General features: G+C 51.2%; 1 protein-coding gene across 8 annotated transcripts in view; it reads right to left on the bottom strand.

Annotated features, from left to right (window-relative positions):
• The window catches only part of TOGARAM2 (TOG array regulator of axonemal microtubules 2), a 68,835-nt gene that overhangs the window by 2,950 nt on the left and 52,033 nt on the right, over positions 1-13,852 (bottom strand). For 7 of the 8 annotated variants that reach the window (XM_045511771.2, XM_074341841.1, XM_074341842.1 and 4 more), the window contains 5 exons: positions 11,407-11,524; positions 10,932-11,026; positions 9,237-9,429; positions 8,164-8,380; positions 1,279-1,365 (listed from right to left, as the gene is read on the bottom strand). In XM_045511771.2, the coding sequence (XP_045367727.2) occupies positions 1,279-1,365; positions 8,164-8,380; positions 9,237-9,429; positions 10,932-11,026; positions 11,407-11,524 (710 nt within the window). The remainder of the gene's footprint in view (positions 1-1,278; positions 1,366-8,163; positions 8,381-9,236; positions 9,430-10,931; positions 11,027-11,406; positions 11,525-13,852) is intronic. The other variant, XM_074341843.1, reaches the window with a different exon arrangement.

Genomic DNA, 13,852 nt, shown 5'->3' with positions numbered 1-13,852 from the left:
TCTGGTACCCAGGGTGGTTTCAGTTACATGGCTCTATTCTCATCCCAGGGCACCCACAGCCCAGCACTGTGGCCGCATTATCGTCCCCAGCCCAGCCCGACTCGCCTCACCTGCTTGGAGAAGGCCTGGCACTTGGACTGGAGGTAAGGGGCCACTCCAGGGACACTGAGAGGACTGAACCAGGCCACAGAGGCAAGGCCAAGAGGAGAAGATGGGGCCACAGAGGAGCTGGAATGATGCTGTCAGGCAGGCAACATGCCTGAGCACCCCTCGAGGGCCTAATGCTGTGAGGCCCTGGCTGGGCCAGATGAAACTCAGGCAGGAAAGCTGGGGAGAAGGGAGACAGAGGAGGCGATGCCAGACCAAGCAGGCACCACTCAGGCGGAGAAGAAGCGTGAGAAGGGCTTTGCACGTGGGCAGGCAAAGGGGAGAGGATGGGAAATCAGCCGCTGGCACCAAGGAGGCAAAGGCAGGGCCACCCAGGCACAGAGCACAGTACAGAGGTTGAGGGCTTGGATCTGCAGCCCGGCTCCTGGGGACAAATCCTGGATTATTCACCAAGGGACCCTGGGCACTTAACCTTTCTGAGCTCCGTGTTCCTTATTTCTACAAAAGGGATAACCATGGAACCCATGCCCTCCCTTGTGGGGTTGTTATGAGAAGTAAATGATCCAGTGTATATCCTTGTGGTGGGTAAGAGGGCAGAGACTGGAAGGCCAGGCAGTCATGGGCCTTGTGGGCCACTCCAGGGACCCGGGACACCATCCTGGACACTGCTTGGGGTGACATGTTCCATCTGCATTCTAGGGGGGCCCTTGAAAGTCTAGAGAACAAATTGAGTCCTTTTGCCTCCTTCCTAGATGGGACCCTCCTAAGATGGGGGAGGAGGCGTTTTGGCAAGTTCAGTAACCTGCCCAAGATCAGAGCAACAGTGCTGCCCCTGACCTGGCCATGCACCCACAAGGTGGTGTCTACCAGGAGGCATGGCTTTTTCTGATCTATGCAGAGGAACCCTCTGGGCTGGTGGAAGCCCCCTTTGCAAAGAGGAAGAAATGCGCAATAATTCCTTTAAGACTATTTTGGTTACGTACAGACCTGCCTCATTTTGACCAAAAACAAAGATTATCCTCTGGCACTGTGGGAATTACTTTTTAGAAGAAGATTATCAAATTTTTAAAGTGGCCTATGGGGATTATTTGATGATTTTTTGGTCTAAGTGGGTAGTTCAACTGTCAGCCAGGAGAGAACAGAGATCAGCTGGAAGGCTGGGGTGCTCACCAGACAGGCGTTCTGTGACATCAAGCACCGCGCGGCCTCTCAGGAAACGCACCCGCCCAGCAAACGCTTGCAGGAGGCCAAGTTTGTCTGGAAGAGATGGAGGGTGTCAGTGGCCAAGGTGCTGCAGCCCAAGCAAAGGCACCAGCTGTTCAAGGTCCCCATGGCACCTGCTCAGGGAAGAGGCCCTTTGGCGGCTGAATTAACTTTTCTAGGTCACAATGGAGCCACTTAAAAAAAGTGAATGTACATGGGGTGTTTGGGGAACAGTGAGTGGCCTGGGATAGTTACATGGGGTCCCAAACAGGCCTGCTCTGCTCCCACAGGTCTGGTTCATATTATCTGAACCATCTGTGCTTCCTCAAAACTGCTATGATCTAATCAATAGGATGTACCCACAGCCAGATGGTGGGTTACTTTCACATTGAAGATTTACTGATATCCTCTGTGTAACAGGCATAGAGCTAAAAGCTAAAAAAGACCTGGTCCTCCTCCTCCTCTACCACCCCCTCAAGAGACTTCTTTGACAAGGAGACAGACACTTGAACGTGAACTCCAACACAGAGTGAGAGGCTCCATGCTCAGGGAACCAAGAGCCTGGGGGTTCTGGAGCAAGAGTGACCAGCATATCTCAGTCTGCCCAGGATCTTCCCCATTTTAGCACGAAAAGCCTCACATCCTTGGCAAACCAGGTTGGTCGGTCACCCTAGCAGGAGCAGAAGCATCCAGCTGGCTCTGGTAGGGTCACAGCAGGGAAGGCCTGATTGTGGGTAGGGGACATGTATGACCTCCCCCAGCACCCCCACACCCAGCACTCCAGCCACATGGCCCCAGGAGCCCAGCTCTCCTGCCATCCAGCCACACCCATGGGTGAGGCCTGAGGCCCAAGCACTTCCCAGCTTGGATCTTGAAGGAAAATTTATTAAAGATGAACCACTAATGGTGAAATCCCAACAAAAGGGGTGGGGGGTGTTCCAAAGATAGAGAGGTACCCTGGCATTCTTTAGTTGTATTTCTGAAACCAACTCCAGCGGGATCCCACGGCTACTGAATTTAGAAGCTGCTTCTTTCTGCCCATTCTAGCTGATGTCTCCTGGTTTCCCAAACTAGTAAACTGGAAGTCCTGCCTTTCTCACAAAAGACACACAAGGTGAGGACAGTGGCCCTTCACCTGAGAAAGGTGTGCTAACCTAGAAAGTACACAAGGTAGGACCAGTCTCCTTTTGCCCCCAGATCGCCTCTGCCGTGACCCAAGGAGGCACCCAGCTCACTGAGCTCCCCACGTTTTACAACCACAGCAGGCGCAGCAGAATTCCATGGGAGATGAGGCAAGCAGCAAAATGCATTCCTCAGGGATGTGGCTGTGGTACCTGCCTGCACCTGTCTGGGATGTGAGGGGCATCACCCAGCAAGCCCAAGCAAGTGTGTCCTGGGGTCCCAGGAGGGGACCATCTCAAGGCCAGACTTCCCTTTGCAGAGGACAGAGATTGGAGACCTGCCTGAGGAAGTCTTTCCAGGCAGGGTCCACCTTTTCTGAGTTCCCTCCCTACCTTGGCACAGAGCACCAGCAGCCCCAGAGATGTGCAATTCTAGCTAAGAGCTAATTCCTACTTCCCTTGCTCTACCCCTGAGACCTGTAAGACATACGGAGGAGAAAATGCATGGACACGTAGACATCATGGACATCTCTGCGGCTTGCAAAAGCTCCACCCACAAGGCCAGAGTCTCTAAAATAATTTGTTCTGGGAGATGAAAGAGATGCCAGGCTCTAGAATATTGCAATTAGCAAGAAGTGGTCTCAGGCTGTCCTGGTGAAGCTGTAAATGGGTAAGAAGAGAGTTTTATAACAACATCACCTGCATTCTTGCTTCCAGATGCCTCTGTTGGCCTCACCCATCTCAATAGCCACGAGCTCACCCTGAGAACAAGGACTTCTCCCTCCTTGCTCTCCCCCATCAACACTCAGTCCAGGACATTCTCTGGGCGCAGCTGGACCTCCCACTCCTGGCCACAGACGTGGCCTCCCAGAGCTCAAGAGAAGTGGAGAACTTGGCAAATAATTGAAAATGCACATCCAGCAGACATCTATCCATGCCAGACCATGCTCCCGTGATGCCTGGCACACAACAGTTGCCCACTAAATGCTTATGGAGAACAAGGCAGTGTTAAAGCAGAGACACTAAGTTGGCCCAAACTGGTCTATAAACCCCAGACACCATCCCAAGCAGCTGCCTCTCTGCCTCTGACCCCTTTTATAGTGATGGCTCACCTTTTGGGTCACACCCAGGTTTAATGAGAAGCAGTAAAGGACAGAGGCTAAGGGGTTGGATTCTGGATCTAGACCACCCAGATTTGAATACTGGCTCTTCCACATTTTAGTGTATGACATTGAATAAGTCATGTACCCTCTCGACACCTCAGTTTACCCAACTATAAAATGGGGATAATACTAGTAACTCATAGAGCTGCTGTGATGATTAAATGATTCACATAATGCTTAGGACAGTGTCTTGAGCAGATAATTACTATGGAAGTATCAGCTATTGTTGCTACTATTACTATTATTACCCTAAAATACTCCAACAGCCCAGCAACCTTCATGGAGGAGGGTCCAACTAAGGATGTGGGAATCTAACTTCTGAAAACTTAAAAACCCATGAGCCTAGCCCAGGGTTTTCATAGGCTCCTCTTCTGCACCACAAGGATGCCACGCTGGCCTTGGTGCTGCCCACACAACAGGGGAAGCAAAGCCCTTCAATGTGGAGAAAATAGCCACAGGCTGGCAGCCCAGACACCGTGGCCTCCCTGGGCCTAGCCTCCTCTCTCTACACTGGGGCTGAGGCCAAATGGGCCTCACACCTGTCCCATTCAGCCAAGCCCTGAGGCCACCAGGCCATGCCATCCTCAGGCTACTGGGAAGCAAGAGAAGAGCTTTTAATAAAGCATAAAAAAACATGGTACCACCGTCAGTGGCAGCAGACACTGGAGTCAAACTAGCCTCCCGACAACAAGCACAAGGCTCAGTTAAGTTCTATGTCACATGGCCGAATTCTCCATGGCCACCAAAACTAGGTCTCTTCATTGCAGAAAAACTGGGAATGATCCACTGAGACAGAAAAACACAAGCACGTGATGGAACTGTTCAAACTGACTCAAGTGTGTAATTATATGTAAATGCTCATGCCCCGGTTTTTTTTAAAGCAGGATGCAAATTTAAATGTGTAATGTAATCATGATGCCAAACGCAAATATACCCAGAAAAAAATACTTGAAATGAAAAATGCCCGGAGGGGTGGGTGGGGAGGATATAGCTCCGTGGTAGAGGCATGCTTAGCATGCATGAGGTGCTGGGTTCTAACCCCAGTACCTCCATGAAAAAAAAAATTAAAAATGCCAAATATTAATAATGTTTCTTTTAGGAGTTGGGACTGTAAGTGAAGTTTTCTTTCTTTCAAATGCTTCGTATTTTTCATTTTCTCAGTAATTAGTAAGAATGACTTCTACAGTGGTGGAAAATAAACTTTATATTTGTAAGTTAACTAGAAAGACTGTGTAACAGCATGGGAAACTGGGTGGTGTTAAATGAAAGGCACAAAGTCAAAATTGTATTTACATTATGGAAATAGAAGAGACATATTTTTAAGTTGTCAGTATATTAGTGAGGCACCACAGGTGAATTTTTAAGTTTCACTAACAATATAATGTTGGTCACATGATTTACACAAGGTAATGAATTTAAAGTCAGAGCAAAAGAGCAAAAGCAGATCTGAAGCTGCCCATTTTTGAGCTTATCTGTTCTCACCAGTGCTGGCCGGGGGCCGCACTAAATTAAGAGAGGTCCTTTTGGTGCTCAGTCTGAGCAAGACGGGGTGAGCTGTTAGCAGCCTGATGTTTTAATTAGTGAAGTTCCTTCTGTAACTAACCCAGTAACAGAGCCCCAAGCAGAACCAGCCCATCTGCTGTGGAACTGCCTTGATCCCCAGAATAACCCCCCTGAAATCAGAAGGTCTTGGTGCTGAATAGAAAGGATGCCACTCCAGGCTCAGCCCTGAAGGGGCCCTAAAGCTGGCAATGATAAAGGGTAGTGGTCAGGAAGCAGGGCTCCCCCACATCTTCTTTTTGACTGTCCCCCAAAGGGGACATGGGCAGAAACTCTGCTGTGTCAGCCTACTTGCCACCACCCCGCTCACCCCAGGGGAAACCAAGGAACTAGAAGAGACATGGTGGCAGATGAGGTAACTTGATCACCGAATTCCAGAATCGAGAGGGGTCTTGGGAGGTCACCTAAGAAAGACCAATCTCCAAGTCTGGCTGTGTGATCTGGACTTTGTGCCAGAAGACAGCCTTCCCTGTCTGTGTCCTTGATCCCTTGGCCCCCATTGAGCAGGAAACAAGCAGTAACAGGCTGTGAATGTCCGTACTTAAGTATTTCACAGCACTTCACAGCCCCTCTGCAGCCTGGAGCCCAGAGTGTCTCATAAGGTGTGAGAAGCCGGCTTGGGAGAAAGTTTCCCTCTGCACAGAGGGCTCCACGCCAGTTCCAGGAGAGGCCCTGGGGTGCTAAGGGTCAACTAGAGCCACCGGGCTCAGCCTGGGTGATCAGGGAGGAAGATGTATGCCCCTTCCCTTCTGTCACACCTGCACCAGTCTCTGCTTCCACCTCCCAATCCCCTGGGACAGTGGGAAGTTTCATTACTTGCATCCATTTTTTTTTTCCCTCTGCAGAGGGGCTTAGACCATGCCAGGCAGTAGAGGACCATTCCCTGGGAGACCTTGGTTCCACTCCTGGTACTCCCTGGCAGTGATAAATTCTTGCTGGTAGCCTAAATCCCTCCAGCTCTGACCTTTGTGGGTATGGAAGTCAGCTTATTACTTCGCAGTTAAGAATACTTCCAAAACCAGTGTTGCTGGTTGGGCTAAGAGGGTACAGCTCACAGCAAAGCCCACAGCCACACCTGCTCCAAATGACCTGGAGACAAGACCCTGGGCTTCACGCTTCGGGCCCCATGGGAGCCTTGTGCCAATAGATTAGTGGGCTCCATCCATCCCTTTGAGTCCAACCCCATGCCCATTCGAGGCTAGCACTGACCTAAGGGTTAGAGAGGAGGATGGTGCCCCTCATGCCTCCATTCTCTTACACAAGACCCTCCGGCTGATGGACCAGAGGGAGCATCATCAGCCATCCCCAAGGAGACCCTGTCCCAGGAGGAAAGGAGGACTATAGGCAACTCCCTGGACCCTGCAACCTGCCACAAGGTGTGGTCAGATCACAAAAGCAGGCAATCCCCAGGCCCCCTTTCTGGGGTCCAGCCCTGGTGGGCACAGCAGGGCCCCAAGTAGAGGGGACCTGAGTCTTGTGAGCGCATGAGACACCAGCTTCTGCAGCCCAAAGCTCCAGAGCCTCAGCCTGCTCGAGGAGGCTGGCTCTTCCCCGGAGGGGGAAGAGTTAAAAGCTCTTCTCCCCAGACAAGGGTGCTCAGCCTCTTCAAACAGCTAAAGCCTGTTTGGCTTGGTGCAGGTTTTCCCAATAAATCCAGGGCCCACAGTGATTTACCAAGAGCCTTAGTTATTGGCAACAGCAATCTCACTTACCCAGAGCGGCGCTGAGAACAAGCTATAATTTAGAGCTGGATTTATTTTGTTTGTTCTACAGCAACAAACTCAGCAATTCATAAATTCTCTCTGAGATGAAGAGAGGAAATTGACAATATTTATGATCTTGGGAGGCGGAGAAGGGCCTGACCAGGCCTTTGATTTGTAACTGAAACTTCTCCGGGAGACTCCAGCCAAGGACACAGCTGCTGTCCCAGCCCTGGGGAGCTGGGCTCAGGCCAGGGTGCGGGATGGGGAGGAGGGGTGGGTGTGCCAGGCAGTGCTTCCAGCCTCAGCATTGGGATGCTCTGTGGGTTGCTCTGTGCTCATCAGGACACACAGCAACAACGTAAACAGCCGTTCTCAGGTCACAGGCTTCCTCACATCAAGGCAAGACTAGTTTGTGAAAACTTATGAATCTACTGGTCTGGACGTAAGTCTATCATAGACTATGTTCTCACACACCTGAGTTTTCGAACATGCACTTCAGTCTGTGTACAAGATACACCAAATATCACCTTCTAATCATCTATGAAAGGAGTGGAGAACAGAATGCACCAAAATTGCCACCTACTGTTCAAGAATCAAGATGTGATACTGCAAAGCACATAAGGAACAGAGAAGCTCTTGCCTTTCCGGATGTCTCTGCCATAGCTCCCTCCTTTTTGCTCTTTTCATTCCTCCCCCAACCCCTCCATCCTCACTGTCCACTCATCACCCCAAATCCCTCCCATCTCAAACCCTGGCACCAGTCTTCCTCAAAGACAACCTTCATTCATTCCAAGCTCAGAAAGCCAATGGGATCCCATATCAGACAATCACCTGGGTCTACCCACCTGTCAACTCTGTCCTCTCCAACAGGCTTGCCCAACTGTCTCATCAGCATCCTGCCTGGTCCCCACACAAGCCACATCCCCTGCTACCATCTCACAGCTAAAAAAATGTGACAACTCTTCCTGACGCCTTCTTGGTAGTCCTGACCTGTTTTCCCATCAATGCCCTATTGGCTCACTCGCTGTGGTGTTATGTGACCCAAGGTGGTCATTTCTATCACGTGTATCATAAGGAGGCAAGACCAGAACATCTCCACAGCTCCTCCACTTCTAGCAGTCTAAGACCCCCAGGGGAACATGACATGGAATAGCCTGCCAACCAAGAGCCCCTGCCTTAGGCAGCCCCTGGGGAAATGTTTGGCCTGAGAGCTAAACCAGTGCTGTTCTCTGCTCTGCTGATTCCCAGAACTGGGGAGGGTACCAGCTGCCTACCAAAGCCAAGTGGGGGCTGTGGGAGGCTCACCCAGACTCTCAATCATTGCATCCAGCACCATCACAGCGGCGGCATAAACCCCCGAGTTCTTGGAGTTGAGGTTGTCTGCAACAGCGATGATGATGGAGAGCAGCATGGGGTGTAAGCTGTCTCTCAGCAGGGGGACCATCTTGGCAAGGCACTCTAGCGCCAACTGGTTTACTTTCTTGTTAGAATCCTGAAGCCTTGGGGTGAAAGCAGCGAAGACCTATTGAGGGAACAGAAACCAAGGGCCAGTGGGAACCCAGGCTGGGCAGGAGTTCCACAGCCCAAACAATAGCCCTCGGCAGAGATTCCTCCTGCATCCCTGACTAGTCATCCAACCCATGCCAGAACATCCCCAGTGACCAAGAGAGCACCACTCAAAGGGGAGGGGGACGGGAGCGGGAAACCATTGTATGCTGAGTACTCGCTCAGTGCAAAGCATCTAGGGCACCTTGTTAGGTACTCTGCACTCGCTCGAGGAGTGATCTTAACCCATGAAGCATGAGTTTTCATCCTCAGTTTACAATTAAAAACCAAACAAAACAAAAACTGAGGCTGAATGAGCCCAGTTCACACAGCTAGTAAGAAACTTCAAGCCTGTGTCTTAACCCTGCTATGTGGCTTGACTGTCCAGCAGCCTGACTCCCAGAAGGAGCAGACATCTGCTCTCATTTCCAGCCTGTGAAAGGCTTGTGTCTACTCCAGACCCACCCACCCAGCCATCCTGGCCCAGTTGCCTGGCCAACAACACGCCCTACCCTCAAAACCTCAAGTGCATGGCTAGATCAGGAGCAGCCCGCAGCCACAGCACACTCTACCTCTGCCCTCCTCCCTGTAAATCTGCTGGAAGGATGAAAGATGCCCAGAACATCTCTGCGTGGTCCCAAGGCACCCAGCAGGAGGCTGTAACCTTGACCTCTAGGCCAGTTCCAGTTGGTCTTACGGTATTACCCTGGCAACTAGATAGAAAGGGCTTTTCAGGCTCCCCTTACCCTGAGGAATCTGGCACAGTGCCTAACCCTGTTCTGGGTTTTCCAAATTGAAGGGAGGAGATGGGGCAGGGCTGGGGCAGCACTCACCTGGACCAGGTTGGTGGTGATGAGCTCAGGCTTGGCCTTACAGTGCTCAAGGAGCTGCCCCACGCCTTCCATCCGAGACTGGTAGTCCTTGGCCTCCAGCAGCCGCGTCAGGTCCCGCAGCTGCCCCACCATCTCCAAGCCCCCCCGCATGGAGGAGCGCAGCCCTGTCAGCCGTGGGCCATTGGAGCTGAGCCTATATGGAAGGAGGTCTGACCTGGGCGGCCCCTGGGGATGAATACACCTCCTGTCCCATGCACATCCCCTCCCCTCAAAGACAGGTGGGGATGAAACAAGAGATTCACCTGCTGCTTAGTCTACCCCCACCTGCTGCTAGGGGACAAGGCTTTGGGAACTCTGGAAATGACTTTTCCTCAGGGGGCAACAATACCTAGAGCCAAGAGCACCAACCCCCTGTCAGGGGCAGGGCTCTCTCTTCCTGCCTTTTTTTTTTTTTTCAGAAGCTATGTTAAGAATGGGGCTGGGGGAGCTTGAAGTGAGGGGTTAGAAGTCCATGAGAGGAAGACTGGTACTCATTTAATCCAAGAGAGGGGAAGATCTTTCCAGGATCCTCTATCCTGACGCCTGGTTGCCTAGGCCCTGCTCACACTGCCCCGGTAACTAGGGAAAGGTTAAGGAGCCCTGTTCTCTTCCATTGGGATCGCATGCCCATCGTTCTCCCCTGGCCGGCAGCTTCACCCAGAGCATTATCCCCGACCCCCAGTCCAGAGCCTGGGTCTCTGAGCCTGAGCCCTACACCTGGGTCGCACCCACAGGAGCACATCATTCATTCTGTCATTCATCCCTGCAGTCCACGCTCTTTGCCTACTGAGCGCTAAGAGCTGTGCTGGACACACAGAACAATGAGACGAGAGACGCAGTCTTCACCCTGAGGTGCCCACTGAGGGAGACAGAGGACTGGAGAATGGGGTAACCTGTCCACCCAGAGGAGAGGGGGACAGAATGTCAGAGAGGCTTCTGGGAGAAGGTGACAGGTGAGTGAAATCTTGTAGAACAAATAGGCATGTTCTAGGTGCAGAAGGCACAGCATGAGCAAAGGCACAGGAAGGAGAGAGACAGCGAGGGGCGGGGAACAGGAGCTGCTGCGGTCTGGCTGGGAGAGCGTGCATGGGAGAGAGCAGGGTGGAAGAGGTGGGCAGGGGCTTCCCTGGGGGTCCCGCTAAGGAGTCCAGATGTGGTCCTCCTGGGGCATTGCAGAAGGGGGTTAAGTTTTAGGCACAGGAGTGACTGTCAGATTCCTGCTGGGTTTCCGGCTCCTAGCACCCGCACTTTAGCCCCTTGGCCCAGTCCTTCTCATGTGCTTTGGTTCCACCTCTGCCTCTAAATTAGCCATAGGCTGGCCACTCCGATGGTGAACGGGTCTGCTGAGTGAGTTAACAGAGAAACGCTGAGCTCACCTGACCAATAACCCGTCCCACTGGAACTGCACCTACACAGTCGAGACAGCAGGAACCCACTTCTACTGGCCGATGCTCCTGAGCCTGGGATTTGTGCTCCCCGAGACTTGGGCAGGGAAACCCATCCTGTAAATTCACCCAGGAGTCCTGCTGCCCCAGCTAGGTCTCAGTCGCAGCCCAGATGCACACCCCCTCCCAGAGCCACCTCGGCCTGGGCCAAGCAGAGCGCCGCCGTCAGCAGCTGCGGATGTGGAGCCCGGAGAGACAAGGGCTACTGTACCCGGCCTCGCTGGGCAGCCCGCTCTCACACACCACCAGGCTCCTCGACACCTTGCGACCTTTGGCAGATGGAAGCTCACCACCATCTTCTATTCCCTTGAAAAATACACACAGAACATGAGCCAGAAGGGGTGGCCCTCTGGTGGACTGCAGACCCTCCAGTCTAGACCGTAGCAGGAGAGATAACCCCTTCCACCTGGGAGAGCTTCAGAGGACACAGCGGAGCCTTCCGGAGCACTGGCAGTTAAGCCAGGGGTCAAGATCCCCATTTAAAAGATGGAGGCACAGTGGCCCAGGGAGGCGCAGGAGACACGGGCAGTGGGAGGCAGAACCAGGCACAGGGGAAGGAGATTCCACCTGTCAGAGTCATGGAGGAAGCTAAAGCCTCTGGAGTGCACTCCCCGCTTCCCTGACTGGCTGCCAGGCTCTGCTCTGATCCCCACCCCAGACCAGCTCGCACCTCACAGCTGGCTCACCCGCTGTTTAATAGCCGTCATGACCTTCCGCAAGTCGTGGGATGGGAGGGACTGCTTCAGAAACGCATCAAACTTTGTGTTTGACATCAAGATATTCACCATCTTCCGGCCATAAACCCTGCCATAGGAGAAAAGCAGGATGAAAAAACAGCCACAGAAATGCAGTGTAAAGTTGCTTCATAGCTTTATATGATTTTTCTAATTACAGTGGGAGAATTTTCAATACTTTTTCTAATTGTGACAGTAATCCCACCTAGTTAAAAACTAGATTTATAAAAGAATAAACATCAGCCATAAACCCATCACCAAAAGCAAACCTCTATTAAATTTTTACATATTTTCTTACAGTCTTTTTTCCCAAGCATTTACATTTTAGATGACATCAGAATGTATATACAACTTTTACCAACTTTTTTCACTTGATCGTTAATCATATTCCCATGGCATCCCTTTTAATGGCTCAATAATATTCTGTTTGATGGCTATACCAAAGTGTACTTAATTTTCTTCTAGCATGAAACATGTAGAAGTCTGAGGAAGGGTGCAGTGGGGCAGTATTGGAGAAAGTGGTCAACTCTACCCGATAAACATTGGTGGTCAGGAGAGGGAATCAAGGAGGCCTTCATTGGAGAGGTGACTTTGGGTTAGGACTCAAAAGATGAGTAGGAGTTCACAAGTGAGATGGGATTAAGGACTGAAGGAGGATAGTCATTCCAGGGACCATAAGACGGTCTGACAGGTCTGCAGGTGTGTGGCGGGGGAAGAACAGGCAGGGCCTGTTCCCAGGAGGAGAGCAGGCTGGAGAAGAAGGCAGGACCCCACTTCGGGAGGCATGAAGGAGGTGGGCTTTCAGCTGCAGGCAGTGGGCAGCAGAGGAGCGATCAGACTTGCACTTTAGTCAGAATGTCTCAGACAGCAGCGTGGAGGACGGATCCCGGGGACAAGGCCGGGGGCCGGGAGACCTGTCAGGAGGCTGTGTGATAGCCCAGCAAGAGATGTTGAAGGCCTGACGTAAAGCAGTAGGGATGGGGTCAGTAGGCATGATCAGATTCAAGAGCTGCTAGGGAAGACGAAACTGCCGGACTTGGAAGCTGATTGGAGGCGGAGCTCAAAGCATCTAGAATTATCAGATTTCACTCAACCTTCATTGATTGTAAAATGCACCATTAATTTATTTTCCACTAAGGAAAACCAGAAAAAGACACTGGCGATTTCCACTGCCTTCAGTGACACGGCCCTGTCCTTCCTTCCTTAGGTCAAGTAAAGTGCTTGACAGTTGCTTTGTAAGAAACTGTGGCATTTTGGTCATTCCTTCAATGACGAATGTTTGCATTAACATCTAATTTATGTCCCATCACTCCATTTCCATGCCTTTTCTCACACATTAACTCTTCATTTCAATGCCAAATAATAGTGTAATATTTCTAAGACATTTCATACCATGATGAAACTCAACAATTCTCCACAGTGACTTCTTAAAATAAATATAAAAGGCTAACCAGCAGAGAAGGGCTCATAGTGTAATTCCTACAAAGCAAACGGTAATTCAAAGGTTTATCCTATGAGCAACAATGATCAAGCTTGCAATTGTGTAGATAGTAAAAACCCAAGTCATAACTGCTGCCTGGCCAACAGCAACTGTGAGACGCCTAGGATTCTAAGATACTAAAATGTGGGTCAAAAAATGTGTGTCTTAGAATCAGTGAAGTATGAAATTCCCCATTTTGCATCTTGGATGACTCAGTAAATCACAGTGAGGGAACACAGTCAGAGATGCAGGCTTCTGGAGAAGGCAATGAGTTCACTTAGGGACAGTTTGCACTAAGATGACAATGGGACATCTGGGTGGTGGGTCCTATGGAGGCATCCAAGAGATTGGACTTATAGAAGGATTGGCTGGGAGGAAGACATTGGGAAGCATCAGAGTTTGATGTGACTGGGGCCACAGGAAGTGATGACACCTTTCAGAGAAACCTGCAAGAGGGGAACAAGGACTGAAGACACTCCTGCAGCCACGGGCATCCAGGGAGCAGGTGGGGGAGAAATGCACAGAGGGACAAAGAGAACCACGGGGTGTGCTGCCATGGAAACCGGAAGCACAGGGTTCCAGGAAGGGAAATGAAGGGCAGTCAGTGTCATCCAATGAGAGAGAAAGGTCAGAATGGAGAGGAGCTTAGATCTGGAGAGAGATTAGATCTTGACACCCATCTCCCTCAACCATTAAGAACAAACCAATCACAACCTTCTACTTCCCTCACAATATGCCTCATTTCAGTAAATGGCACTGTCATTCACTCAGTTGTTCCAGTTTAAAAACCTAAGCAGTATCTTTGATTCCTCTTTGAAATCCTCACCACCCACCTGCTATGGGCTTTGCCTTCAAACTACCCCCCCCCCCCCCGCTGCCAGCCTCCGGCAAGGCTCACCCGGACTGAGGGGTAGCCAT

Source organism: Camelus bactrianus, chromosome 15, assembly GCF_048773025.1.
Source record: "Camelus bactrianus isolate YW-2024 breed Bactrian camel chromosome 15, ASM4877302v1, whole genome shotgun sequence".
In the NCBI taxonomy this organism is placed as follows: domain Eukaryota; kingdom Metazoa; phylum Chordata; class Mammalia; order Artiodactyla; family Camelidae; genus Camelus; species Camelus bactrianus.
This window is presented reverse-complemented; position numbering and strand designations above follow the sequence as displayed.